Consider the following 26,968-nt stretch of genomic DNA (forward strand, 5'->3'; position numbering starts at 1 on the left):
TACATCCATGTTTCATTCTGATGACTGATATCTGTTCCCCTATCTATTGAAAAGGATGTTTTTGGAAACCTTTGTTTGCAGAGATCTATTTAGTTGTGTTTTATTTTATAGAATTATTTGTCAGTGCTTCTGCTGAAGTAAGTCACCCGAGTGTTACTTGCATTTAAATTAACCTAATGTTATCTCTGAATCTGATATTTAAACATATATCAGAAATCTGAGGCAGTTCCTTACCCACAGGAGTTTGTATTCTCTGAATGACTTCCTGCCGAGGGCCATTCTAAATGCTATATGTAGCCCTGTTCTTAAAAGTTGCTAACATTCAACTTACAGCTTCCCAACACAATTTTTATATCTTACCTCACTTCATCTTCTGTTTAACAAATACAAATCTTCTTTCAGAAATCAAAACAAGTATGTTCTGAGACCAGAATAGGTGATTCCAGTCATCTAGTCTGGCTGTTTAAAGGCCATTTATTATAGGACTTCTGTGATGTAACTTGTATATCAAACCCATAACTTTTGGTTGACTCTAAATAATTTTCAAAACACATCTGAAAGAAAACTGTAAGTAAATAATTCACTTCATGTTTACCTGCTTTTTTCTTACAGATTTTACAATAAGTTCTGCAAAGAACAGCACTTAATATTTTCTTGACATTACTGGTATGAAGTTGATGAGTATAAGTGGTTTTGAGATTAAAGATGATTGTAGCAGTCTTCATCTTGTTATCGTCTGGTTGTGGAAGTGTTTCTCTCTTCCCTTCCCCCATTCCAAGCTAGAAGTGCTTCAGAAAAAGTTGACTGTATAGAAGGAAAAAATATTAATTAAAGAAAAAAGGGCTTTGAAGCTGATGTGTATTTGTAGCTTTTAGGAAAAATGTGGTAAAGATATATGACAGTCTGTGACAGCTTTGTTGCATGTAATTGTTATATAGCAATACCAACTTCTGTAACAACAACAAAAACCAAACAAAAAAAACCCAAACAAAACAAAACCCACAACAACCAAAAAGGCCCCCCAAACAAAAACCAAACAAGTGACGAAAATATCTCTTAAAATACAGTGTCCCCTCACAGATTTTCTGTTTCTTTTGTCTGTTCAGGCACCTGTTAATCTGCAGGTCCTGTCAAAAATACACTTTTGATGAAACTTCAACTAAGCACCGCTGTCTTCATCTGCTTCAAACAGCTCTTGTATTTTACTGTCTCTTCAGTTTACCCCTTTTCAAGTCATTATTCTTAGGCTTTCATTTCTAGTCTTAGGCTACAGCTTCGTTACACTTCATCAGATTAAAATTTGCTGGGAGCTTAATGACTTCCAGGTATTGCCAACCTGTACTGAGATCACACAGAAAGACAAAATGACCCTTGTTGCTTAGACCTAGTTAAACATCAAACAAAGGTGTCTAATGATGCCTTGTATTTTAAACATTCTTGCTATTGCTTGGAGAATTAAATGTATGAAAAATAAAAAGACGTTAGAATATGTCTGTTGTACATAAAATGAAAATTAGTAACAATAGCTGTCCTTGAAAGTTTTCTTTTTTATTCATTTCTGAGAATTCCAACATACTTTTAGAAGAGCTAAATCTTCCCGTTTGATAGAAAAGCCTCAAAATTCTTTAAGAATGAGCTTTAAGGGGTAAAGTTCTGCTATTAGGATTTCTAATAACTGGTTTTATGAAACTGCTTTACTTTGAGCGGTTTCTCTAACTGTCATTACAATGTATCTCATGATTTGTTCCATGGTGCTCTTTACTTTGCTGCACTTGTCTTTTCTTTGTACTATATTTGGTAAGGGAGCAAGAATGGGATGATGTGTTTGTCTTAAACGTACATTTTGGCCCGAAGCACTGAATCCTTCTTTTTCTTCCTCCCCATTAATGTGCAGTACTTTTACTCAAAAGTCTGAAGAGAGCAGTTTAGTCATTGTTAGAAAATGGGACCAGTTGTCCAAAATGCAACTCCTCCTATTGCTTGATATTATGTAATTTTATTGGAAATATGTTAACAGCTTTTTCATTGGGGTAGGTTTTTACAAAACTACGTTCTGCCAGAACTCTTATTTTAATTCCTCTTTTTCCCTTACCCACTAAAGGTGAGAGAGAAGCAAAAGTAGTAAGAAAATGCTGGGATCAGAACGAGGTGTCGTGGAAGAATGGCTGTCAGAATTCAAGGTAAGCTGAGATGATGAATGATAGCTATGCCATTTGGCTTTATGCCACGGAAGACTGATTTTCTTTTTTAAATAACCAATAATTAACATTTTACATATCTGTTACTTTATCTTTCAACTTCTTATAATGCATAAAGCATGCAAAGGTCTATGTAAATGAGTCAGTGCATAATATGCAATGCATAGCTCTAATAGTTTATTTTTATTGTTTATTATTGTAGAGCAGAACACTGCTATAGCAATATGGTTTTTTTAAAGCATATATTTCTCTGTAGATCAAGCTGATAGAATTTAACAGCTGGATAATGCTGCCCAAATTTCTAATTGAGCAACTTTTCTGCTAATCTTTTAAAAACAAAAATTTTTGGAGTTTAAAAAAATATTAAAGAAAAATATTTGGCTGTTTTTTCCTATGGTCTGCATAAAATGAACTGTTTTGTCATGAAAAATCTGAAGTATTTTCAAGCTATTTTGCATGTTGATAATTATACTGAGTGAAATACAATATTCTTGTTTATACATTATCATCGCAGAATCATAGAATTGTTAAGGTTGGGAAAGACCTCTAGGATCATCAAGTCCAACTGTCAACTCAACACCACCATGTCTCCTAAACCATGCCCTGAGGTGCCACATCTACATGTCTTTTCAATATCTCCAGGGATGGTGACTATACCACCTCTCTGGGCAGCCTGTTCCAATCCAATGGATTTCATGACTGATATGAAATTACTCTCTTAGTTAAATTAAGAATTAGCAATTCCTCACATCATTGATGATACACAATAAGTCATTATGTGCTGTTTTTGGAAATCTGTTGAGGAGCCAAGGATGCAAAATCCACAGGTGTGGTCGCTTGGTGGGACTCAACACTGTCTATGCTCATTCTAGATTATCCACACGTCTTAAATAATTCAAGTTTGGTTTGATAAAGACTTTGAAAAGTGCTTGTTAAATACAGAACATCAAGAAAGACAGCCCTTATATCAGGCTGGAGCAAATGATTTTATGAAAGATAAATCTGAAACTGCTTTTGGATTTAACCCAAAAGTTGGTATATGTCCCCAAATGCTATTCATATGGAGAACTGATACTGAATGAACTAGTTTAAAAGTCTGAAAATTTACTCAACTTTAGGAATGTTTCTTAATGTTGGGATGACACTGAATTGTTTGGTGGAGAACTTTAATACTTTGTAGCATTGATATATCAGGACAACACTTTTTAAAATCTTTTCCCCCCCCCCTTCTTTAGGCATTACCTGAAACACAGATTTCCAGCTATGCAGCTACATTGCACCGAAAAAAACCACTGGTACCAGCTCTTTATAAGGTCATTCAAGATCCAAATAATGAGGTAGGAGATTAAAAAAAAAAAAGTTTGTTCACATTCTTGATATCTTCCACCTCTACAACTAAAACTAGAGTAACTGAGAAGTAGAGATGGAGAGGAAGATTCTTCAATTCTCCTTTCTAATGTAGTCTAACATGGGTATCATCCCTCTTTTTACTGTCTTGTTTTTTGACAGTTACTTTAATGCCTTTCTGGTAAGACACAACCACATCTGCTCCCAAAAATACAGTTTATGCTCTTTGCTAGATTTTACTTGCCACAGCTGACTGTTACACTTGATTTAGCATGAGGTCCTCCCCCACCTCAAAACCACCTTTCAGTCATAACAGCGACAAAGTAGGTCTTACAGTCAAGCTTAGTAAGACCAGTGTGCTTCTCACCTGGTGGCTTTTTATAGTGGAAGATGGAATCAGTTTATTAAATCCTATTAAAATAACCAGATCTTCTTCAGCTTATAGTAGTATTATGTTTGTGTAATTTGGTTTACATTGCTGTAAACAAGAGCAGAATCAGGGCCCCAAAATATAAATACACACAATGAAAACTTAGCTTACCTTTGTACATAATTAATTTTGCAGAAGATATTAAACGGAGCTTCCTATTCCATTGGCTTCTGCTATGAGCATTTCTGGGAAAGCGTGTGAAATATAACTTCTAAATAAATTGTGCAAGCATACCATTCTGTGCTGTGTAAACTACTTTAGATAAAATGCTTCAAAATGCTTGATTTATCATCTGTGATCTCTTGTATATTTAAAAATTAAATGGCAGGTGCACACAGCAAGGAAGTTCTTCATTTTCCTAAGCACAGCTGAATGCTTGATTGAGCTTTGGGAGATTGCATAATGCTCATGCAATAAAAGAAAACCTTCATAGCTATCAGCTTCATTTCAGTGTTACAAATAACTTGCATAGTGACCTTTTTCTCTGTAGTGAAGCTACTGTTACTGTCTCCAACCTGAACCCACCATTGCTGCTGTTGTCTTTTAGTATGTATGTATTTGTGTGTGTGTATACTTATGATAACGTAAAAGCTTTCCCTTGCTTTGAGAATAAGCATTCGATTTATTTTTCTTAATGATGCAGAGAACCAGATTTGCAGAAGGAGTATCCTCTTAAAGGTGTGACAGTAATCTTATGTTATTGCACACTGATGCTTGTCAAATATTACTCTGTAGAACTGCTGTTGCTGTTTGGGTCTGATTCTGATATCAGGTATAACACAAGTAATCCCAGACTCAAAGATGACTAATTTCAGGTTCTGCTTGTTAAGGCAGGATGTATTTCCTTGTTGCATTTCTTCCAAAATTATTTGCGTGTGAGGAGTATAACTGAAGTAAATTCATTGCTTTGCATAATTCTCTGTTAATCTTTGGCTCTAAGTGATGGTTTTCTAAATTATGCTTTATAGGGCATTATTTGTTAGAAGGATAACTGATTGCTTATGAAGATAAGCTTATGTGGTAGACTATTATAAAAACATACTTCCTGGATTCTTAAACCTGATGGACAAGTAATTTTTTTAGTACAACTTAATAATAAAGTTGACCTATTTTTAAAACTTCCTGAAAGGGGCATACCATTTAGGGCAAACATGAATTTTCCTAGAATCACATAATTCTATCTTGGTAAGACTAGGATTATTAATTTAACATGGAATCAGCATGTTTAGGAACCAAACCAAACAACCAAGGTGTTTCTCTTTTTTCACAGCTGTCTACCAATTTGAGAGCTATCAAATGAAGGCAAGCATACTGTTAAGTTAAATACAACTGTTACTGTTTACCTTTTAGGAAATTCCATGACTCTTCTTAATATGGAGAAGATAATGACTGGAACAGAAAGTTACATGAAGAGTGGAGAGTGCTCATAAACAGTTTATTTAACTGACTAAAATATTGATTTTTGCATAATTGAATTCCAAAGTAAAATGCTTTTGAAGTACTTTTTAAAAGATATTTTTCTAATTTTTGGAACTGTAGTTGTAGACATAAATGCTGTATGGATTTTAAGTTAATGCAGTACTGAAATTTAAACATTGAATATTCATGTGGGACTATTTAGGCTTAACTTGGAAAGCCCAGCCTTGAAACAAAATGAAATCACCTTTGCAATGCCAAGCAATTCCCAGACCCAATACTCGTGAAATAATAACTAATTCCACTCATTATGTTAGTTAAGCCGAAAATGAGCACATTATTTTCTATCACAATTGAATTCTTCAAAAAGGCAAGCATTTCCAGTCTTTGTCATGCATTTTATAATACATGATATTTAACTTCAAGGTATGGCTCGTAAGATTTGGCAAACTTGTAAAATAAGCCAAACTAAAGCTGTTCATCAGCTTACTTAAAGCATGATTAGTCTTCATCTCTGTGAGGTGTATGTAAATGAAGCCTGCAAATTATATAATTGTCACTGTATTTAAGCCAGTAAAAATGTCATTTGTTATGCTAATTGCTGTTTATGCTAATAGGCAAGCTCTTTTATATTTAAGATTTTAGTTTGTCAGAAAAGACATACGGTTTTAAGAGACTTTTTACTTTGGAATTTTTGGCTACTCACTTTCCTTTGACTTTGGACTGAAAGATCTTTGGAATTGAAACTATGTGTGCCAGTTCACATTTACACCCACTACTGGTGACAAAAGCTCAATTTTCTCTGTTTATCCAGTGTCTTCTTAATATTTATATTCAGAGAACTAATTGGCAGAGGCTAGTTCTCTGGAAAGCCAGATAACTAGGATGCAAGAAAAATATTTGCTCTTTCTTACAGTGTTAAGTTTCATGTTTCCAGGTTGGAGATGATCATACTATACTTTGATAGGAAACACTTGGGTGTTTGTGCCTTTGAAAATATTTGTGTTGTAGCATCTTTGATGGCAGCATTTTCTTGTGGACTTAAAGCTCTGAACACACCAAAAGCGCTATAGTAGTTGCTACAAACAACTTTCAGGTTTTCACCTAAGTAATTAGCAGTTGTTAAACCTTTTGCACAACTAATATGACAACTACTGGAAATAAGGAGTATTTACATGGCTTGTAGCATCAGTGACTGGATATTGCTTGTACCTTCCTAAGGAGCATGACTTCACTTAAAAGACTCATTTTATAAAATTTTCATTTGAAAGAAAGTAGAATAAACTCAGGAACTTCTCTAGCTGAGTCTCATCTAACTTTAGCTAATGTAAACTGTTCTTTTCCACTGTTTTTAAGAGGACTTGGATTAGACTGGTTAATTTCAAATAGGAAACAGCTTTGGGCTGCTGTCACCTTTAATCTAACAGAAGTACTATTTATAGCAATGCTGCTGTATATACCTAGTTTCTCATAATACTTGTTTAGCTTTTCTTGTACCTGTTATCTCCTTGCAGGTATGTTTGTATTTATGGTTTCCAGAGATTTCTTTTTTTTTTCTTCTCCATGTTAGCTTCTTGCTCATGGGTTTTATTTAAAAGAAAACCTGCAGATTTATTCAATGATCTCTGAATTATTTATTAACCAATTTTTTTTTATTTGAGCATCTGAAATGTGCTAGGCCTTTCATAAAACAAGGATACGGTTCTGCCTCTGAGGATTTGAACATTTACTGTAACAGTTTTAATAAGTAGTGTCACTTTTAGATAGGAGTTTCTAATGAGTAAATATTAATTAAGAAAGAATGCACTTACAAATCTTTTGAACATAAAGTGCTATATATGTATGAAATACTGGAATAAATACGCTAGTTAAAAATAATATATGCTCAACTTGATAGAGAAGGCCCTAGCATAGTTTTATTAAAATGATTGCAGTAGAAGATTTTTGGGCTTCAAATTTAATTTAGATCCCAAAACAAAAAATTAAGTGTTGAGGTATTTTACACATATGGCTTGTAAAATTTGTGTGCTCCAAATTACTGGACTTCTCTCATTCTCTATGAACTTTGTCAGTGTCAGCTTTCTTCCCTCCCTCTCTTGTGGAGTCTGTCTTTGCTTCTGTTGTAAAAACAGGCTTTTATCTTAGAGTAACTAGGCTGTCAATCAGAAGCTTTGTTACACAAGGTTCTTATACCACAGCCTTGTATAAGAAGAGATTTGTCTGATAACATGACATCTATGTAAAATAAAACTTTGCTATGGTTTATGTAATCACTCGTCTAAAAATTATATGCTTCATTGACTGGAATACTGCGTGTTAGAAAATAAACTAATGTGTTCACCCTTTCTTGGGTGATTTCTTAAGGCAGTTATCTTAATAGAAAATTCTGTCAAATTTATGTTTTGTGTTTGTGATATACTAGAGAAAAATATCTAAGTCTAAATATGTATATGTGAAGTTGTACAGTCATACAGATTTATGGCATTGCATATTTATCAAACATTCAGACTAAGCACTTGTAGAAATGTCTGTCCCTGTGCTGATAGCGAAGGACTTAAGTTTTTTAAGAGGGTGGATGATTCACAACAAACTACAGAAGTACATCTTCATGCAGCATAGCAAAAGAGTGACAGTGAATTCCACAGGAAATCCTGGGTACTAAGATATTGATGAATAGACAAATTAAGAGAGAGAGTGAGAGTGTGTACTGGAGGAGGAGTCATATATGCCTTCTCTGATCTTCTGCTGTGTGCTAGGTATTTCCTATTTATGCCTTTTTGTCTCACCAGTGCAACCTGCTACTGTGTTGGTCAAATGTAGGGTTATTTTTGCCCTAAAAAATGATATGTATAATTTAATGTTTAATATTATCATGTACGTATATGAGAGCTGTATAAAGTATGTACGTTTAGGAAGAAGACTTATTTGAGATTCTGGCCTCTATTCTCTGACTCTGTAATTCTTCTACATGAATATAGATGCTTTAGGTTACATGGATGCCTCTGTTTTTTTGGACGTTGAATCCCATGAGTATTTTCCTTAGGTCGGATCATCCCATTTCTTAGAATGTAATACTAGATACTGGTCACAGACCTTATCAAAATTCCTCTCTAAATATTTTGTTTGGTTTTGGTTAGTTTTGGTTTGGTTTTGGGTTTTTTTGTGTGTGTGTAGTTTTTGACTTTGGTATTAAAACTTGATTAGTGATGGGAAAGGGGGATACAGTTTGATGTGTTGTTTTTTGGTTTTGTGTCGTGTCCCCCCCATTTCATTAACAGTTCTGTGGATGCATTTTAACCATTGGTTTGGCATTGTAGACTTTTAAAATAGCAGGGGTTTTGTTGTGCTTACATCACACTGACTTGATAAAGGCCTATTTTGATTCTTGTACTGAAACCCAAAGGGCAGCTCAAGATAAAGATGGAAAATTCAATTTGTGTTGTAATGGACAAATGTATGCTTGTTAGGTTTGAGGCTAAAAAGCTGTAGGTAAGAAATTAATTCATATTTCTGTCAATAGATGTGTCATTAGCAGCTGTCATCAGCAGCTCTCATTAGCAGCTAATCTTTAACCTTTGTACTTTTATAAACCTTACAACTGCACTGTTAAAGTTCTATTGTGCTCATAGTTCAAGCCACGTGTCTGTCACATGCCTTAAATTAGTACCTGTATGCAAAACAAATCTCATACTGACAGCTCTAGAGAATAATGATCTCAAAGCACAAGATGGTAGTGGCTGTAGTAAGGTCACCTTTCCCAGTATTGCATACCAGTGCCCCCCAGGTTTGTCCTTATAGATCTCCTTAAAAGGAATGCAGATACCATTGTAGTTCATTCACTTACTTGCCATCAAGGGATGTCATTTTTACTGGCTGCAGTGGCTATATGATATAGCCCCTATTTTGCTATTTAATTCTCCCTTATTAGAGAAGCCTAACTGTAATTCATTAGCCTTTTTGCCTTTCCACAGCTCCTGGAGCCTGTTTGCCACCAGCTTTTTGAACTTTATCGTAGTTCTGAAGTTCGGCTCAAGAGATTCACGCTGCAGTTTTTGCCAGAGTTGATCTGGGTGTATCTGCGTCTTACTGCCAGCAGGGATAGGCAGAGTAATGGTTGCATTGAAGCATTGCTGCTTGGCATTTACAACTTGGTAAGTGAGATGAGTGGGAATGGCTTGAGGAAAGCTTTGATCTGAGGTTTTGCATCACTGACCACTAGGAATAAAGTAAATCATTGGAAAAACATATTTTAAATTATAATACGCTTACATGAAAGCATATTTAATCTGGAGAAAGCATAATGTAATGAAACTGTAGTAAGAATGTGTTTTCAAAAATATTTTTCATTTTTTATAGTAATCTTTTTGGAACAAACGTTTTCACTAAAAAGGTTGATGCCATGAGCTTTCTTGAACTGTTATAGACTTGTGTTTGTGAGGAAATTAAGTAGCCCTTCTCAGTGTTGAAAAATACAGCTTTCTATGGAGATGATTGTCAGGCCAGTGCGCTTGGTCAATCTTCATGTGTCACTCCCCCCCCAACCCCCTCGCTTACTCTGAATATGTCTTTTTAAGGGCAATTTGAAGCTGAAACCACTCTGCTGGCTAGCGCTTAGATAAATGTGTCTGTACATTTGAGGCAGATAGTTGTCTTGAGTGGAACTGTGATTTTTAAAAGTAAAGGTAATTGTAGATGATGAAGTTTGGCTGTAGGATATAGCAGTAGGTTTCTATATGCTTACCTTAGCCTGGAAATGTTTACTCTTGTAATGTTATGAGGCTGTGTGATAAATTTAGCAACACTGCCCAGATAGGCATTCTTTAATGGGAATTCTGCGTTATAGGACTTTAAAACATCTTACACTGATACATTGCCCTGCTCTCTACAATCATAAACCCATCCTTTAAATTGTGTAATGTGTTTCTACAGATGATGAGACCAGAACAGACAAATTGTGGTTCTTTTTTCTTTGGTTAAGTTGTTGATATTTTTCTGCATGTATACTTAGACTGAAAGAGTGAAGTTATTTTCTCAATTCTTAGGAAATGAAAGACAAGGATAAATCTTGCATTCTGCTAAATTCTAGCAGCTGTCCTCCCATTGTGATCCTTAAAGCCTACTACAAATACTGTGCTACCTTGGACTAAGTTTTCACATAAACTGGAATGACTAGAGCTCACTGTTTTTGGAAATTTGCTGTACAAAGTGAAAATGCAGGATTTTAGACCCCTTTTTGGTATATTCTTATGTAATTGCTCTTGGTATATTTGCTTTAAAAACTGCTGGGTTTTGCTTATGTAGTAGCCTAGCAACTATAAAATCTGACTAGTTTGAAAGCCTTTTGAGAAGACATTCTGTGTATTTCTTACTGATAGAATGCCTGAAGAAACTTTGCCAGTCTCCTTGATTTCACCTTTTCTCTGTGGCGCATTTATTATGATCTACTGCCCATTGTCAGCAAGTGACTCATCAGCCCTCATGTGTCTGTATCTTTTGGGCTTAAAGTTTAGCCTTGTTCCACTATGCAATTCTATTATTAATAAATGTTGTAATGTAAAGGTGGGCTAGAAAAGCTTTTTGTTCTTTTTTCTGTTTTTGATGAAGTAACACTGGTCAAGGAGCCAACACTCTCTTTTTTTTAAAGTATTGCAGGCTGATTCTGCAAAGCAGTCTGTGATAGAGGTCTTTCCCACTTTTTAAATATGTATGTAAATTATCTGATATTCTGCAAATGCACAGAGACCTTACGGTCTTGTCAGATCAAGACATCTAGCTGCTTATTTGGTAAATGCCTTCTAAGATTTGAAGACTATTCCAAGGCCTCTCTCCTTACTTCTGTTTGGGTTTTGTTTTTTTTTTTAATGCAGGAAATTGCTGACAAAGATGGAAACAACAAAGTTTTATCTTTCACCATCCCTTCATTATCTAAACCCTCAATATATCATGAGGTAAGAGAGCTGCTGTGGTAAATTAGAATTGAATCTATTAGAGGAATGAAAACTGGATCCATTTGATGCAACAGGCCATTTTAGATCCATCTTGTTGCAGTAAGTTTTCTATGTCAGTAGCTTGCAATTAGTGTAATCAAATTCAGTAGCATTAGTAGAAGAAAAGGAATGTACATGTTGAAAAATCTTTGTGACAGTGCCCATTTTGAACAGAGTTTAGCTGTATTGTAGTTGCAGCTGCGTTTTTTTGTCTCTTATATGTTAGTATAAAAGTAGTTTTCCTTCTTTTAACTCCTCCTTAATACAGTTTGAACTTGGAATCATGTTTTTCTTTCTCTACTGTCACTGTACAAAAGGTCTATGCAATTAGGATAGGCTTACTACATAAATGGATATGTAAGAATTAAAGTTGAAAATTTGCTCTCACCTGCTCTGTTGCTTGTAAGTGTGGAAACTGCTTATTAATAATGGATTTGGGTAATATTTTTAGATTTACTGTATTCTGGAAGTGTCTTCATTTTTACAGATCACAGGGCAAGTGTGTCTTTTGGCTTGGACGGTTAGGAATTTTAATGCTTTCGGGGACTTTTTACGTATGGCTTGATTTCTCACCATTCCTTCCTTCCTCCTCCCACCACCTATCCTAGCCCTCTACCATTGGATCCATGGCTTTAACTGAAGGAGCTCTATGTCAGCATGATCTCATCAGGGTAGTTTACAGTGACCTTCATCCTCAGAGAGAAACCTTCACAGCACAGAACCGGTAGGTGGATATATTCTAAGATCAAAGGTGCTTCACTGGGCAGACAACAAGTCCTTAAGCATTAAGACCAAATACATTATGTGTTCAGTCCTTTCTCAACTTTAAATGCTTGAAAATAGATCTAGAGAACAGTCTTGGTAATCTTGAGGTATAGTATTTTTGTTGCTTGTTCCAACTTTGTATGTTGTTCTACTAGTTTATTTAGAAGAGAGTAACTTCTCTGACATTTCTGTGTCTGTCAGGAATATCTTTGGGTATATGTCAACTCAATTTTTTCTGGAAGTGGAACAAAATTCAGCTTTGGCTCTGAGGCTGTGACTACTTTTTCCACAGGAAAAGAGGAACGGAGCTGAGTGGACAGATAGAACTAGGGATGGGAGAAATTGTCCTGCTGTTACAGCGACTGCCAGCTTTACCTGTGTCTAAAGCCAGCTCTGGGAAAACTGATAAAATAATTTTGAATACATCGCAGACTGGTCCAGTTCTATAACTTTGTCCAAATGTTATGCCATATGCCATTTCCTCCATGGTTCCTGCATATGCTAATGATTTTCAGTAATAATAATTTTAAGTGTTTAATACAGAGCCTTTAATAACCTGTTTCAAGTTAGTGAATTATAATGAAAAAGGATTTCAGGATTTGTGTGTTTACTTCTGACGCTTTGTCCTGTGGGGTACCTTTTGAGACAGAGTTGTAGATTTCTTGTGTTACATTCTGATGAAATATTAAGAATTTAAACCATGCAAGGTTTTGCTCTTGTCTCTTTTCAGGTTTGAGGTGCTGAGCTTTCTTATGCTGTGCTACAATTCTGCTATTGTCTATATGCCTGACTCTTCTTACCAATCACTTTGTAGGATGGGTTCCAGGTGAGACACTTGCCTTTGAAATAGTCTTGCAGGGTGCATCTAGGCTTCTAAATATTCATCCAGCAAAAAAAGAATGAATTTACTTGTTGTGTTTAATAACTTCAAATATGTAACTCTTGGTCAGTCCTACAAATCGGAAATTTGAAGCTGTGATTGCATACAGATAAAACACATGGATTATCTTATTACTGCATGGGCTTTCATTCTAGTTATGTAACTTTCTGTTATTTGGAAAGAAACAAGGTAATTTGCAGAGGAAATTAGTTGAAGCTACTCAGACTGATTTGCATTTTTTTGGATTTACATATCTTTCAGGAATTTTTCAGTATGGTCAGCTTAAAAATCCTGTGAGGAATACCACCACTTTCCTCTACTTACAAATATTAATGTCTTGCTTCTGAGTATGGTTTATATGAAGTGCTTGCAATGTTCTGGGTTTCAGTGGTTTATTTGGATTTTTCTTTGGTTTGTGTGTGTGGTTTTTTGTCTTTTTTTTCTTTCCTTTCTTTTTTCCCTGATAATAGCATCCCAGTTTCTGGAGAATTCACTGCTGTGGTTTCTCAAACTCTTACACATGCCCTTTATATAACCTTCTATGTGAATAGTCTTAGAAGCATCTGGTTGGCAAAGATCCCTGCTTTTTGTTCTGAAAAATATCAAGTATATCCTATATTCCCGTATGCCTTTTTTTTAATCAGATTTTTGTCTAAAATGAGATAAATTCTCTCTCTCCTGCTACCCCCAAACAGAGGAATCTCTTTAAATGTTTTTTGGTTTAGCTTGTTTGCTCAGTGAATACTCCCATGAAAGAAAAGCATTAAATGCAATTCAGTTATGTAGCAAAGAAGGATCAGACTAGCTTCCAACAACATATATTCTGTAGTAACACACACATGCAGTTAAGATTATAGCCTGGTCTTGTTTTTTCCTGTGATTTCTGATGGGAATGGGATAATTCTTGGTATGCTTCCATCATCTTCACTTGAGTTGCGGCTATGCTAATTTTTCTAAATACCTTCAAATTTTCTGTATTTGAAAATTAGATCCATTCTTTGAGTAGAGAAGAGAGACCATATTTTATAGGTTAGGGATTTTTTTTGTTGTTGTTTTTGAAACAGTGCAGCAGTTGTTATGTATTAGTGGCCATGTGTTGCTTCCTTGATGAAATTAAGATATTAAAGTTATGATTAAAGTTATGAATAAATTATTCTGTTTTTTTACGGAGACTCAATGCTATGCAGTACATGGGAAGGCAGGCCCTTCTTCAAGGGCCAGAAGTTGTGGGGGTTTTTTTGTTTTGTGGGTTTTTTTTGTTTTTTTTTTTTTAGAAGGCAGCTGAGAGCAATTTTCAGGAATACAGTATCTGTTATTCAACTTCAGGTGACAGGTGATTACATGATGTCGTCATACATTAGATGGGAGATGACATATTTCTCTTCTATGCTACTGAAATGTTTTCTTTTAAAGACAGTTGGTTCTGGTTACTGAATTTTGGGGAGGGTCTCTTAACTTCGTGGCTGGCTGTAGACGTCATTTTGCCACCCTCATTTTTTAGAAGCTGGTTATGATTTGAAGAAAACAGATGGAGTTAATGGCTAAACGGGAATAACACTGGATTATCAGCAAGCAACATCTTAAGGCACTGTTATAAAACTACGGTTGGGAGAGCAACATGAGAATGTTCTTTGTTGTGTACTTATTTCCAAAATTTATTTTTCAAAAAATAAACTAAAATCTCTGTGATGTAAAGGCATTCGTAGTCCTTGTGGGGTTAACATTTTGTCACAGTGGTGTCTTTTTTCAGGCTGTGTGTGAGTGGATTTCCACGGCAGCATGAGAAACGCTGGAAAGAACACTGTGGTAGAGTGGTGTTAGACCCTGACTTCATGGTGCAGCTGCTCACAGGTGTCTATTACGCCATGTAAGTGGATGGATTTTTGTATAAAGGGAAACATCTGGTTTTGCATGAATTAAAATATAAATGCTAGTTTTTCTATGATTGAAAAATAGTTGAACTCATAACACAGGTTTATAACTCGATTAGTGTTTTTCTCATTACTTGCCCATTCAGCTGTAATAATTTGAAAATATCTTTGTCAGCATTGAATTAGGTGATGAAGGGCCAGCAGTAGGTGCTGAGGAGAGTTAGGCTTCTGGCTTCATCTTTTCCCCAAGTTTCCACTGCCACCAGATATGCTTATGAACAGAAGGTAATGAGCTTGGATGCCAAGATAACCTGATGAAATGCAGATCTATTGAGTACCAGTAGCTTCTGAGGTAGCAAAAATCTATTTCTGATGGAAATTCAGTTCTGCTAAGTAGCATTAACCTTTACATCTTGACCCCATTTTTTAATTGTTTAAGTTTGTCCTGATTGTGGCATCAACTTTGTCTTGCTTGAAGGTGACAGGGAGCAGCTTTTTTGTTATACCAACAAGATTGATAATAAAATGCTTTGTCTATACTTACAAAAAGAAGAGAAGGGGCTTGGGTGTACATGCAGTTGATGAACTTTCTACATAAACAAGGAGGTGAAGAGCTGGATATGGGCAGAAAAAAAACTCAAACAATTGAGTTTGTAAGATATGAAAGATAAATATATTTCTTTACTTTTTAGATATAATGGTCAGTGGGATCTTGGCCAGGAGGTATTGGAAGACATAATTTACAGAGCACAGCTTGAACTCTACTCACAGCCTCTGCTGGTAAGAAACAATCCATTGCAATTTATGGACTTGGTTAAGAGGATTATAAAGTATGAGAGATGTTTCTGAAGTGGACTGGTAATGAAAGCATTTGTAGCCTTTTACAGCACTCCCAAACGCAAGCGGCTGTTAACAGCTGGTGTTTTCAACATAGCTACTTATACAATGCTTTTCTGCTTGAATATTAGGCTAGGGTGTTGGGATCTCATAGGACTTATTGGTGCTGAAAGATAGGATTTTCTAATATATTGCAGTTGGATCAAAACTTTATGTTGTTTTGGCATAAGCTACCAATAAGTGATTCAAAGAAGCTGAATTAAATGGTTATTTGGCATAAGACATTGGTTGCAAAAAAAGGGTTGTTTGCTTCTAGACCTTCAGCGCATCTTAGAATATGCTGTGTGGTTTAACTGATAACACAGGAGAAAAAGCAACAACAGGATAGAGCTGAAAGTGAAAAGGAACTTAATCTCCAGAGTCAGTGTCAGATTTTGATTGATCGAAGTCACGCACATCTTAATCTTTACCTTCTTTAGAAGAGCAGCAATAGAATAGAGTTGTTCTGATTGTTTGGCTTTTTCATTTTCCACTATATTTGCTGTTCTGATCATAAACAGAGAGAAATGAAATGGGGAAGTGATGAAACTGGGCTGGATGCAGGTGGATGTGATTGGGGACGATGAGGAGGTTGGCAGAGAGAGAGGAGGAATGGAAGGATTTTATTTTTTGTCAGATGAAGGAATGAGGACCAAAATAAGAGGGAAAATTAAGGGAAATTAAATAGACTGTTGTCTCAGTTTCTACATCAGAATTATGGCTAGAAGCCCTTAGTGTGCTTCTCTGAACTAACAGCAGTAGAATTTCACTGCTTTTTACATAACCAAGAAAGGAGTGGATTGGGAAAAATCTTCTTATGTGGCAATCTGAGATCCGTCGCTTTTGCAATAAATTACGTAAAGTTATTCTCTTGATGAATTAATATTGGCTGTAAAATTTATCTACTGGCTTTCTGACATGGCTGTATTTTAAATGCTTTGAATTATTATAATAGTTGGTTCCTTTTGGAAATGACTCATCACTCCATTAGATTGAACGTTTTAAATTAAATATTGAACCTGATGAATTGGGCCACCCTATCAACCTACTACATTTAAAAGCTGAGTAGGAGGATCTGGAACTTAATTCAATTGATGATAGACAATTTTCAGTCCTGATTGTTCATTTTTAATCAGTTTGGCGTTAGAGATTACTTCAAATTGTAAGAATCTTCTAGAATGTCTGGGTTTTTTTTCCAAAGCTACTTTTGCCTCTCCATCCCATTGCCTCATGTCGGTGACATCATGACATCAGCAATTTTTCCCCGTTCCCCAATTGTCAGGTTTTTCATGCATATGCATGCAGGCATATCTGTGGGATTGTCTTCATAATAATATTCTGGTTGTTGCCTTGCTTCCTATCTTGTTTTACTGCAATTTTTAAAAAGCAGCTTTAAGAAATTGTCAGTTTTGTAAAAATATGACCTGCATGTCCTTGGCCTCATGCTATACAGTCAAGCGATTTGACTTTTTCTAAGGTTGGTGTTGTTTCACCTTGTTGCATTGTCCAGGAGATATGTATAATTTAGCAGCATTATAAAATGTTGTATTTTAAACTTTTGTATTTGTATCTGCTACCAAGTAAAATATTGTCTCTGCAGCATCCCAGGTAAGTTTCCAGTTCAGCCTCTGCCCAGGATTTCTTTGAAATCCATTTAATATTTAGGCAGACCCTCACATTAGGATTATTTTTAGATATCTGTGCTCAAGCTATTTGTATAATTATGGGAATATCATCAGTCATCATTACAGTGAAAACCTCACGGTCCTGTGTTTAGGATTTTATGTCTTGCAGAAATATTTTTGACAATATGGTAGATCCATGATCTTATTTCAATAGATCTATCTTCCCTGTGGACTTTAAAAAAAAAAAAAAAAAAAAAATGAAATAGCAGCATCAGAAAGCTATGAAAAATCCGTAATGTAGAAGTTGTCGTCTTTCACTGTATCCCGAGACTGCACTAGAAAGGGCAGGAAGTAATGCAAGGGAAAGGCTTTTTCTGGGAAAAGAAAAGTCTCTCTTAACAAACACTGTGTATTGATTTCATAGTCATGAAAACTGGGAATTTCTACAGAGGGAAACTAATCACCAAGGCTCGGTATCACTACCAAGCTACCCTAGACCTGGGGACTAGCTCAGTTCCAGTCAGTCTCTTCCTCTGAACACAAGACTTTTGTGCTTGTTTCCAATGGAAATCCCTGTCTTTAGTGCAGAGATGCACAGGCTTTCTTAGCCTAATACACAAGAAGCATGGAACAGCAAGTCCCTATTGTGACATCACCTTTATCCACTGTATTTTATTGATGTATTTACAGCTTTTGTTGGATGTTCTTTTTGTTAGAGCTCCTTTCTGATAGGCAAGAGTGGATGTCTGTTAAGTGGAAGCCAGCCCTCCTTTGTCATCGATAGTTGCAGACTTGGCTTGCTAAGTCTGAATTGTGCTGTTTGTTTTCCTGCCTTTCGGTGCTGGATTAGACATAGTGAGCAAGTTTACTTTGCAACCCTGAAGGACGCAGTTTTGGTGGTGTTTGGTTTTGGGTTTGGTTTTTTTTCCTGTCAGAGAAGGGCTGTGACTCCTTCAAACTGGTTGTTTAGATTGTTTTAAAGTTTTAGTGTAGCACTAATTTTTATCTCCACATGCTTCTCCTCAGTCACAAGATGTACAATTTGTGCTGTTAGAAAGGGCCAGCTGTTAAAAGGTTCAACAAGCAGAAGTGCTCTTGTCACTTTTCTGGTCCTGTTGCAGAGGCTTTCTGTGACTAATTTTTAGATTTCAATCCTGTGTAGAGAAGGGTACTTATTCAAAAGAGAGTGCACCTCTAGTGAGTAGAAGATGGGAAGGCAAATCATTGTATACTGTTGAACTTGATCTGCTTTGGTTTAGTACAGCAGAAATGAGTTTCTGAAGTCTTTAATGTGATAAAGGGTGAATGCAGTTTGCACCGTGTTGAGAGGATGACATGGGAAAAGGCATCTGTGTGAATAGGAGAGCAGTTCACAAACAAGTGTAGAAGCTGAGAGAATTGGCTAGCAAAGGGCAAATAAGTGTTGGACAAGTGGAAGGCAGAATGGTAGGGAGCATTTCTGTGATGATGCCAATAATCTTTTGTGCTGGTTAGAAGTCAGACAGGAAGGTGGTGAAGATCTTTAATGGGGAGTTATAGGATCACAACAGCCGCTAGAGGTCAGGATCAGCTGTATGGCAGCCAGTCCAGCCCCTCAGGGAGTGAAAAGTCTTTGATTTACTTAATATCCTGTGATCTGTGGCTTTACTGTTTGAAACAGTTTCATTTCTTCTCATGGTTGCTGAATGGTTTGCCTGTTCTAACTTGTAGGAAAGTCACTCTTACTTTATTATAATGCAAATAAAAACCTTTAATTCATGGAGCTTTTATGGCATGCCATATGCATTGACAGTCTTTTTATAAAACATTACCAGACATCTTCACAAGACAGATAATACAAAGTCCTGCCAATAGGGTCCGTTCCAGTGCTTTAGTAGATTTCTTGAAGTTTTTGTTTTTGTGAATGCTAACAAAAGACTACTTAATTAGTTAAGCAGATTTGGTATATGTGGGCTTTGGGAGTTCAAGGAATTTGTTGGATGTCTCTTACATTTCCAAGGCCTCTGGCAACGTCAGAATATCAAGACAACATTGATGAGGTTTAAAAATGCCTTAATTCTGACACAAGGTTGAGGGGAACATATGAGTGTGTTGCTTACCACATAAAACTAGGAAATGCTGATCGTAGTCATGTGCTAAGCAGTTGATACTACTCCATCAGCTAGCCACAAGTCTTTATACAATAAACAAAATGCCTGTTCTTAGAAAAAGAACATGGCCTAAACGGAAGAATAATATATGTATGCATTGTCAGAAAAGTAGAGTATCTTGCAAAGATGCATAGTCTAAAGCAGATGTGTATTTCATTTGAGTGGACAGAACAGTCAACCTTTTAGTTTTATCTGGCTTAAAACAGGATTTACATGCCTTTGTCTTGAGCTAACAAGTAGACTACATGTATTTAAGACATGCAGACCATATGTATTTAAATGTGTTTCTCTTGCCATATAGTGAACTGTGTTCTCTCAAGTTGCAAAAGCCAATTTTTTTGTGATTCAAGAGAAAAATCCATTAGGAAGCAACATAAAGTTGCTTTTCATAATGCTTCTTGTAAACTCTAGTGGAGAGAATAGCCTGCCCAAATTATGGTGGGAACTGTTGCTAGGTAGGATTTTATAGAGATTAGCAAGTTACTTTTTCCATAGCTGTTTTATTTTAAGTCAAGATGTCTATGACCCTCTTATTTTATCTACCTTCATTAGAGGTGGGGTAAAAAGCATGCGGGAGGTCAGATGTCTGTGAAACAAGAGATCTATGAATGAAGCTGTGATAAGTTTAAAATGCGCCTAATATTTTTATTGCTAGTAGGTTGTATAAAGTCAGTAAGATTTTGGAAATTCAAAGTGAGCACTTTGAATTTTTTTTTTTAAGTTTTAAATCACATTTTGTGTGCAGCAACTTTGTTATTGTTTAACACTGCACGTGCTGTAGACACCCATCTTCTTTTTCAAGACCTGGTGCATAAGTTCACTTTTTGAACAATTTACTTATAAACTAGGAAACATGAACTGAAAGTTGTTGGTTTGGTTTTTTCTTTCTTTTCTTTTTTAAAGTAAACCTCTAATCTCACAAAGACATTTTATGGGAAATTTAGAGAAGCAATTAAAACTTCAAAGCCAAAAGAGGTCACTTGTTCTCCTCAAAGCTGCAAACCAAAACTTCTGACTTATAATAGGCTATTACAATAAAAAATTAGATCTAATAAAGATGAAAGCATTTTAATAATTTGATGCTCATTGCATAGATTGCAATGTTTTAAAATCTTGCAAGTACCTGCAGTCTTATCCCTTTGGTTAGGTTGTTGGTGTTTTGGAGCTTGTGGTTTTGTGGTGGTTTTTGGTTTTGGTTGGAGTTGGGGTTTTTTGTTTGTTTGTTTTTTTTTCTTTTGGTTGGGTGTGGGTGTTGTATGGGGGGGTGGAAAGTGTCCCTGTCTCCCCTATGCACAAGGCTATATGCTGTTTGCATTGGCTTCACTTGTGACTGGCTTTTACCACATTCTTGTCATAAAACACAAATGGTATTTTCCTTGTCATTTTGCAGTCTCTTTTGGGTGGAGACCTTTCCATGCAGATTATTACCTCTGTAAGTGCAGGTGGCAAACGTGGAACAAAATAAATTCCCTCCAAAAAATGGAGAAAATTAAGCTATATTTTGGGAATAAGTTTGTGATGAGCTTTCCAATGTAGTTATCGCTTGTGAATCTTGGGGATGGGTCCATCCATCCAGATGGGATCTGGCATAATTCATGATTCTTGATTGTTTACCTTTCTATATCCAGCAAGAGATCTAATATTGCCATTAGTGCAATCAAGGACAGTAGTAGTAGTAGTACAGCATTTCACTTTTATCTTAGGTTGCAAATGCCATGAAGAACTCGCTGCCCTTTGATGCTCCTGATGCATCGCAAGAAGGCCAGAAGGTACTGAAAGTAGAAGTAACTCCGACAGTGCCGAGGATTTCTCGGACCGCTATTACAACAGCTTCTATTCGTCGTCATCGCTGGAGGAGAGAAGGTGAGCTTTCTCTGCCAGAAGCAAATACTATAGTGTACTGTATTCATCATCATCATCACTGTAATGTGGCTTCTGAGTTTGAATGTTTGCAGAACAGTTGGTTGGGGATTTTTCTGTTTGTTTGTTTGTTTTTGAAAAGTGATACTCCATAACAATGTGTAGCACTTTACATCTTTGGAGCACTGCATGAACATGAACATTTGGGGTGTTTGTTTTGTTTTTGATTTAGTGATAACCCTTGAGGCAGGTGAGAAAATAGAGAAGTTGGAAAATGTTCAGTAAGACTTCTTTTTTTCTCCATCTAACACAGCATAAAGTTTTAGGGATAGAGTTTGGCTTAGAATTTGGGTTCTTTCTTTAATCCACACTGAAACTCAGCTGCCTCCCATCATAAATAGCTCAGGGAATGAATGGTATTATTGAGACCTTGATAGGACTCCAGCTACCTAAAGCTGCTGAAGGCAGTGGGAGAGGGGAAAACTGAACATCACACTCCTACCATCATATGGCCCAATTTAGAGAGGGGCTGTATCATAAAATAGTTTTGGATATCTTAGAATTAGTCTTCATTTTTCCTCAATGAGTACTCCTGTCGTATGGAAATGTGCTTGACTGTATGAAGAAAAAAAAAAGTAGTAATATTTACCTTGATAGAATGACATCTTCAGCGTAGGTGTAGCAAACAGCTACACCTACAAATACAAAGTGATTTCAAATCACTTTCTCATAAAGCTTTGTTGCTGCATGTATAAAACATGGACTAAAAAAAGCTGCATAAGTGGCTGAAGGTAAAAAGTAGAGTAACTGAAAAATAAACTGAGGGTAAGAGTCTGAAAACAAGGACTACATATTTTTCCTGTGGTGGTACTTTCCCCGCCTTCACCCGATATCATGTGCAAAAGGATTTGATGACCTCTGGTCTTCAGCTGAATCAGGATGTCCAGGACAACAAGTAGCTGTCTCCTGTTTTCAGGACTCTGGGTCATGTTTTGTCTTCACTGTAGTTGCCATTATATTCATTTGCTAGTCTCTGGTCTACAGTATAGCCCACCTGTCCCTCTCCGTGGATGTTCTCACAACTTTTAACTAAACATGGGTAGTGTTTTGTGTTTGTTCCATGTCCGCATAAATCTTCTATTTTCCCTGCCTGGGTTGGAATGCCAAGAAAGGAATAGAAAAGCACTAAAATGTTATATGTTGAATCCCAGATGGCTTTGACTTCTCAAACGAGGCTGACTCAAGCATACCTGGCTCACCAATCCAACACGGCTCAACAGACCTAGGGATCAAACGTGAGCAAGAGGGGGAGGTGCTGATGCGCAGGACCCCTGAGCATGGCTTCCCGGAGCCCACCTTGGCAGCAGCCACAACAGAGGGTAGGACAGAGATGAGGAGGCAGAAGTCAGTGAGGCAGTTGCTGGAGGAGGATCCTGGCTCCCTATCCCCAAGCAGAACTTCCTTCCATTCTAGTGTGTGTTTCCGCTATCCCAGGGTGTATTAGCTTCTCTTTGCAATACACGCATCCCCTGTATACCTAACATCAGGTCAGGTACTACCTTTTGTTATCACGTGGGATAGCCTGGGGCTTGCATCTGTGTGGTGAAAGACTGCTTAGCATGGCAAAAAAAAAAAAGACAGGGTGATAGCCAAGAGCTTTGGGATTGCTTGGAAACTTTCTATTACTGAGCATGTTTAATCTACTTTTCAGAAGGAAAAAATGCACCAGATGAACATGAATCTAGTCCTGAAAAGTAGGCAGTATAGAGTGTAAATGGATTTGGCTACAGCTTAGTTACAATAGTGTCTTGTTAGTCTGCAGTTTTAAAATTTCCAAGAACAAAGTTTCCTGTTTCCATTAAAAGTCAAGCCTATCTAAGACAGATGCACAACTGCTGATGTTTTTATTTGCCACTCGTCCTTTAATTGAAAATTCATACATGTACAACTCGTTTACATGAATGAGCTGGCTGCTCTAAAGGCAAGTACCAAAGAAGCACTTGTTTTCAAGAAGAAATCAGGTTGTCATGTTTCTAAAAACTTTAGAAACAATTACTGCTTCCTTTCTCAGTCATGCTGTCCACACAAATGCTGTAGGACTTCATATGTCTGCTCTGCATCCAAGAATAGCAGATAGAGTAGCTGGTAGAAATGTGTTTTGCTGAAGTTCATCTATTAATTTTTTCAATTTTTACTCCATAAAAGACGTGGTTTTGAGTACTGAATTTGAATCATGATTTCTCCTCAGAGATGAGAATTAATTTCTTGTAAATTTAGCTAAACGTATTTTCAAGTGTTCACCTATCTTAAGTCTTCTACCTGACCATTCCTTTGGTATTTCCAGCCTCTAAAGCATATCAGTTGATCATAAATGAGATTTATTTGCACATTTGGATATGAGCTACATAGGTTTCAGATTTGTTCTTCTGGAAACAATAATCTGGAGAATTTGGAGATTTAATGTAGTGTTATTACAGAATCCCTACCCTTAGTCAGAGTTGCCATCAAGCAACAATTAAGACATTATGCTTCTGTAGAAGATAGTCACATAAAAATGTTTAGTGTGGGTTTATAAGCTGCTCCTTGGTGCATAGTGAATTTGAGCATGCTCAGTAAACAAGTCCTGTCTTCTCCTAAATTCACTTTTTCAGTTGGTCTCTACTCCATTTTACTAAGCTTTGCATGTGCATGACCTCTGAAGACTATGGAGAAGTCCTCAGCTGCAGAGAACCTTCTGGGAGAGACAGAAAGTGGGAAAGAAGTTAATAAAGATGTGGCCTTCCAGTCTTAATTTGCTTTAAGACATCTATATAATTTAGCATGTTCTTGGATAAGGCATCATTCCACATGCTTTACTTCAATAGAAGTGGGTTGAATACTCTTTACTTCTGTAACATTAGCAATATATAATTACATGCTTGAGCAAACGGAGTTCTGCCAGTTGATAGCATCTGGGAGAAGGCCATAGAATGGAGTTTGGCTTGACTATCAGTATAGAATTGTGTGTGTATATATAGTGGTCTGTTATTTTACTGATGCTAATTTCACAGAAGAATTCAGCTAGCAAATTTCCTCTCATAAACCTAATTTTGATATCAAACAATATAATGACAGACTGATCATTTCTAGTCACTTTTCAGCCTTCAGGTTAGGATAAACTTCAGGAAAGTTATCCTTCAGGGAAGGATAAACAGAATAAAAGCCACTTAAAAAAGCTGTATAAAACCCCTTTTCAGATCAGTGTTTTGACCCAGAAAGTGGAAGAAGGCAGAAGATTTCAAGAACGACTCAGTTATGCCTTACAAGGCACCCCACTTCCAGGTGGTACCAGCCGTAGCTATGTGTACTATTTTGGGTCAGTGGAGAATGCTGTATCTACATGTACAGGATTAATTATGCACAGGCATAAATAACAAATTCTTTGGGACAGACTTATTCTGATAAAGAACAGTGAGAGTCCTGAATACACGTTGTAATGCAATTGCTATGATTTCTGTGAGGTTGCACTGTCTCTTTCTCTTCTGGCCTTACAGTAGAAGAGAGCTTGGGAGGAGTAGGTTTTTAGTTTGTTTTCTTTTTTAATTGTCTTATGGGTCTGTTGGGGGGGAAGGGAGAAAACTTTATTACTTCATCCTGCTTTTCCCCCCAAACAGAGCATGTAAGGACTCAAACATTTTTGATTGTTTCTAAGGGCAGTTTTTAGAGGAAAAATAACATGTATTGGGAAGAGAATATGTGGCTGAATTACTTCAATCCCACTGACAACTTCTGTAGGTATATGGATCTGACTAGACAGAAATTCTCTTGCATGTTGTCTTCTCTATCTTCTTCATTTCTGAGCACTGCTGAGCTGCTTGGGCCTCTGTATAGTTGCAGCATCCAAAAGCTTGCAACAACCCCTCTCAGTCTTGTCTTTAAATTCTGTGGATAAAATGCCACTTCTCAGTGTGACTCTTCTGCTTCGCTATCCCTGAATAGGAATGTCTGTTTTAAAATCCTGTTACTCAGCAATGTTTTGACATAAACTTTGAAGATGACTAATGTTTTTGTAATAACACAAAGCTTAGCAGTATTGTCTGGAGATACCCCCTTGCAAGTTACACATCTTTTGTTTGAATAAGAAGGGCTTGAGAGGGGACTTCAGCTGCTGCTGTTGCTGCTTGTAACCAAACACGCTTTCATCTAGCTTTGCATGGTTATATAAAGAAACATAAATGTTGGTTTATTGAAGAAGAGCTCTTGCTTTCAGGATGTTCCAGTTATGTCATATTTTTATTAGCATCTTTGATTATGTGGGGGAAGGTTAGGTGGGGGAAGTGGATTGTGAATAAAATATATTACTGTCTAATGTAAGAAAATACACTTAAGTCTCAATGAGAAGATGAAGGCTTAATTTGACCAAATGGGGTGGGCAGGAGGGCTGATAGTATATGTATTTTAAATATGGCTAGAGGAAGTTAAAGCAAGTAACACACCCTTCATTTTAATAATAGCCTTTGAAACCTAAGAAGCTTCTTTTTCTAAGGCTAAAGGCTTTACCAAGGAAGGAAGACAGCAGTAACATGATGTATTATTACCTTTCTTCTGGGAGGCTAATGAGTCAAATGGAACTATATAAAACTACACAATAATCACACATTGCATTGTTCAGAGAGAGGCCTGAGAATGGTCTGATTTGGAGATGGCTAAATATCTTTTGTAAGCTGATACACAGTAATGGTAATTCCAAGGCAAAGTTTCCTGAAAAGAAGTTTAAAACAGAATAATAAAACCTCCCTGTAAAGTTCTCTTTTTGCATTACGCTTCAGAAATATGAAGTTGGATCAGCCTATATTCCTGCTACGCAGAGGCAGCAACAACACTGAAAGCTTTGTATCTGTTCTGGTTGCCATGATGTTAATAAAGCACTAAAGAATATTTTACAATCGGCATGAAAAGATGAGCTTCCACTCAAATGTTAGAATCTCTTAGATCCTTGCCACCACTTTTTCCCCATTCCACAAAAGAGATTTAAATATGATTGCTTGGTGGCAAGCTGAGTTGAAGAAACTGCCAGTACAGCAGTACAGTGGCTTCACCTGGGAGAGATCCATGGGCTTTGCAGATTTCTCACAAAAGGCTCCACTGCTTTTGTAAAGGAAGGCAAAATTTGTGTAGCATAAATGTCTCCTTTTTTGCTAACATAGTTTAACTTTATGGCTTTTCCCCACTGAAATAAGGTAAATGGAACAAAAACCCAAGCTCCATTTTCAGTTTTGAAATTTGAATGCTGTGCAGTTTTCTACTGAAACAATAACTCTTCTTTTGAGTTCTTGGAGCTTAGGAAAAGGACTGGAATAAGATTTAAAAAGAAAAAAAAGTCTTTGTGTGCAGCCCTAATCATATTATAGGCCTGAAAACAAGGATTTAAGAAAGTAGTTTGTCAGGCTTTTTTTCCTCTTTGAGATTCCAGTCAAAAGCACAGTGCCTCTTCTACAACATGAAGTGTTTCAGAGGTTAAATTTCTCGTATTACAAGGGTTGGGTTTTTTTCTCTGAAAAATCTAGATGCTGAGATAAAAGCA

General features: G+C 36.5%; 1 protein-coding gene across 4 annotated transcripts in view; it reads left to right on the plus strand.

The window, feature by feature from the left end:
• HYCC2 (hyccin PI4KA lipid kinase complex subunit 2) overlaps positions 1 to 26,968 on the plus strand; it is a 56,477-nt gene that overhangs the window by 23,269 nt on the left and 6,240 nt on the right. For 3 of the 4 annotated variants that reach the window (XM_064451887.1, XM_064451885.1, XM_064451886.1), the window contains 10 exons: positions 2,102 to 2,180; positions 3,434 to 3,535; positions 9,363 to 9,542; positions 11,259 to 11,339; positions 11,987 to 12,102; positions 12,874 to 12,969; positions 14,774 to 14,890; positions 15,587 to 15,674; positions 21,249 to 21,408; positions 22,617 to 22,784. In XM_064451887.1, the coding sequence (XP_064307957.1) occupies positions 2,130 to 2,180; positions 3,434 to 3,535; positions 9,363 to 9,542; positions 11,259 to 11,339; positions 11,987 to 12,102; positions 12,874 to 12,969; positions 14,774 to 14,890; positions 15,587 to 15,674; positions 21,249 to 21,408; positions 22,617 to 22,784 (1,159 nt within the window). In that variant the 5' untranslated portion in view covers positions 2,102 to 2,129. The remainder of the gene's footprint in view (positions 1 to 2,101; positions 2,181 to 3,433; positions 3,536 to 9,362; positions 9,543 to 11,258; positions 11,340 to 11,986; positions 12,103 to 12,873; positions 12,970 to 14,773; positions 14,891 to 15,586; positions 15,675 to 21,248; positions 21,409 to 22,616; positions 22,785 to 26,968) is intronic. The other variant, XM_064451888.1, reaches the window with a different exon arrangement.

The sequence above is a fragment of the Phalacrocorax carbo genome, chromosome 5, assembly GCF_963921805.1.
Source record: "Phalacrocorax carbo chromosome 5, bPhaCar2.1, whole genome shotgun sequence".
In the NCBI taxonomy this organism is placed as follows: Eukaryota; Metazoa; Chordata; class Aves; order Suliformes; family Phalacrocoracidae; genus Phalacrocorax; species Phalacrocorax carbo.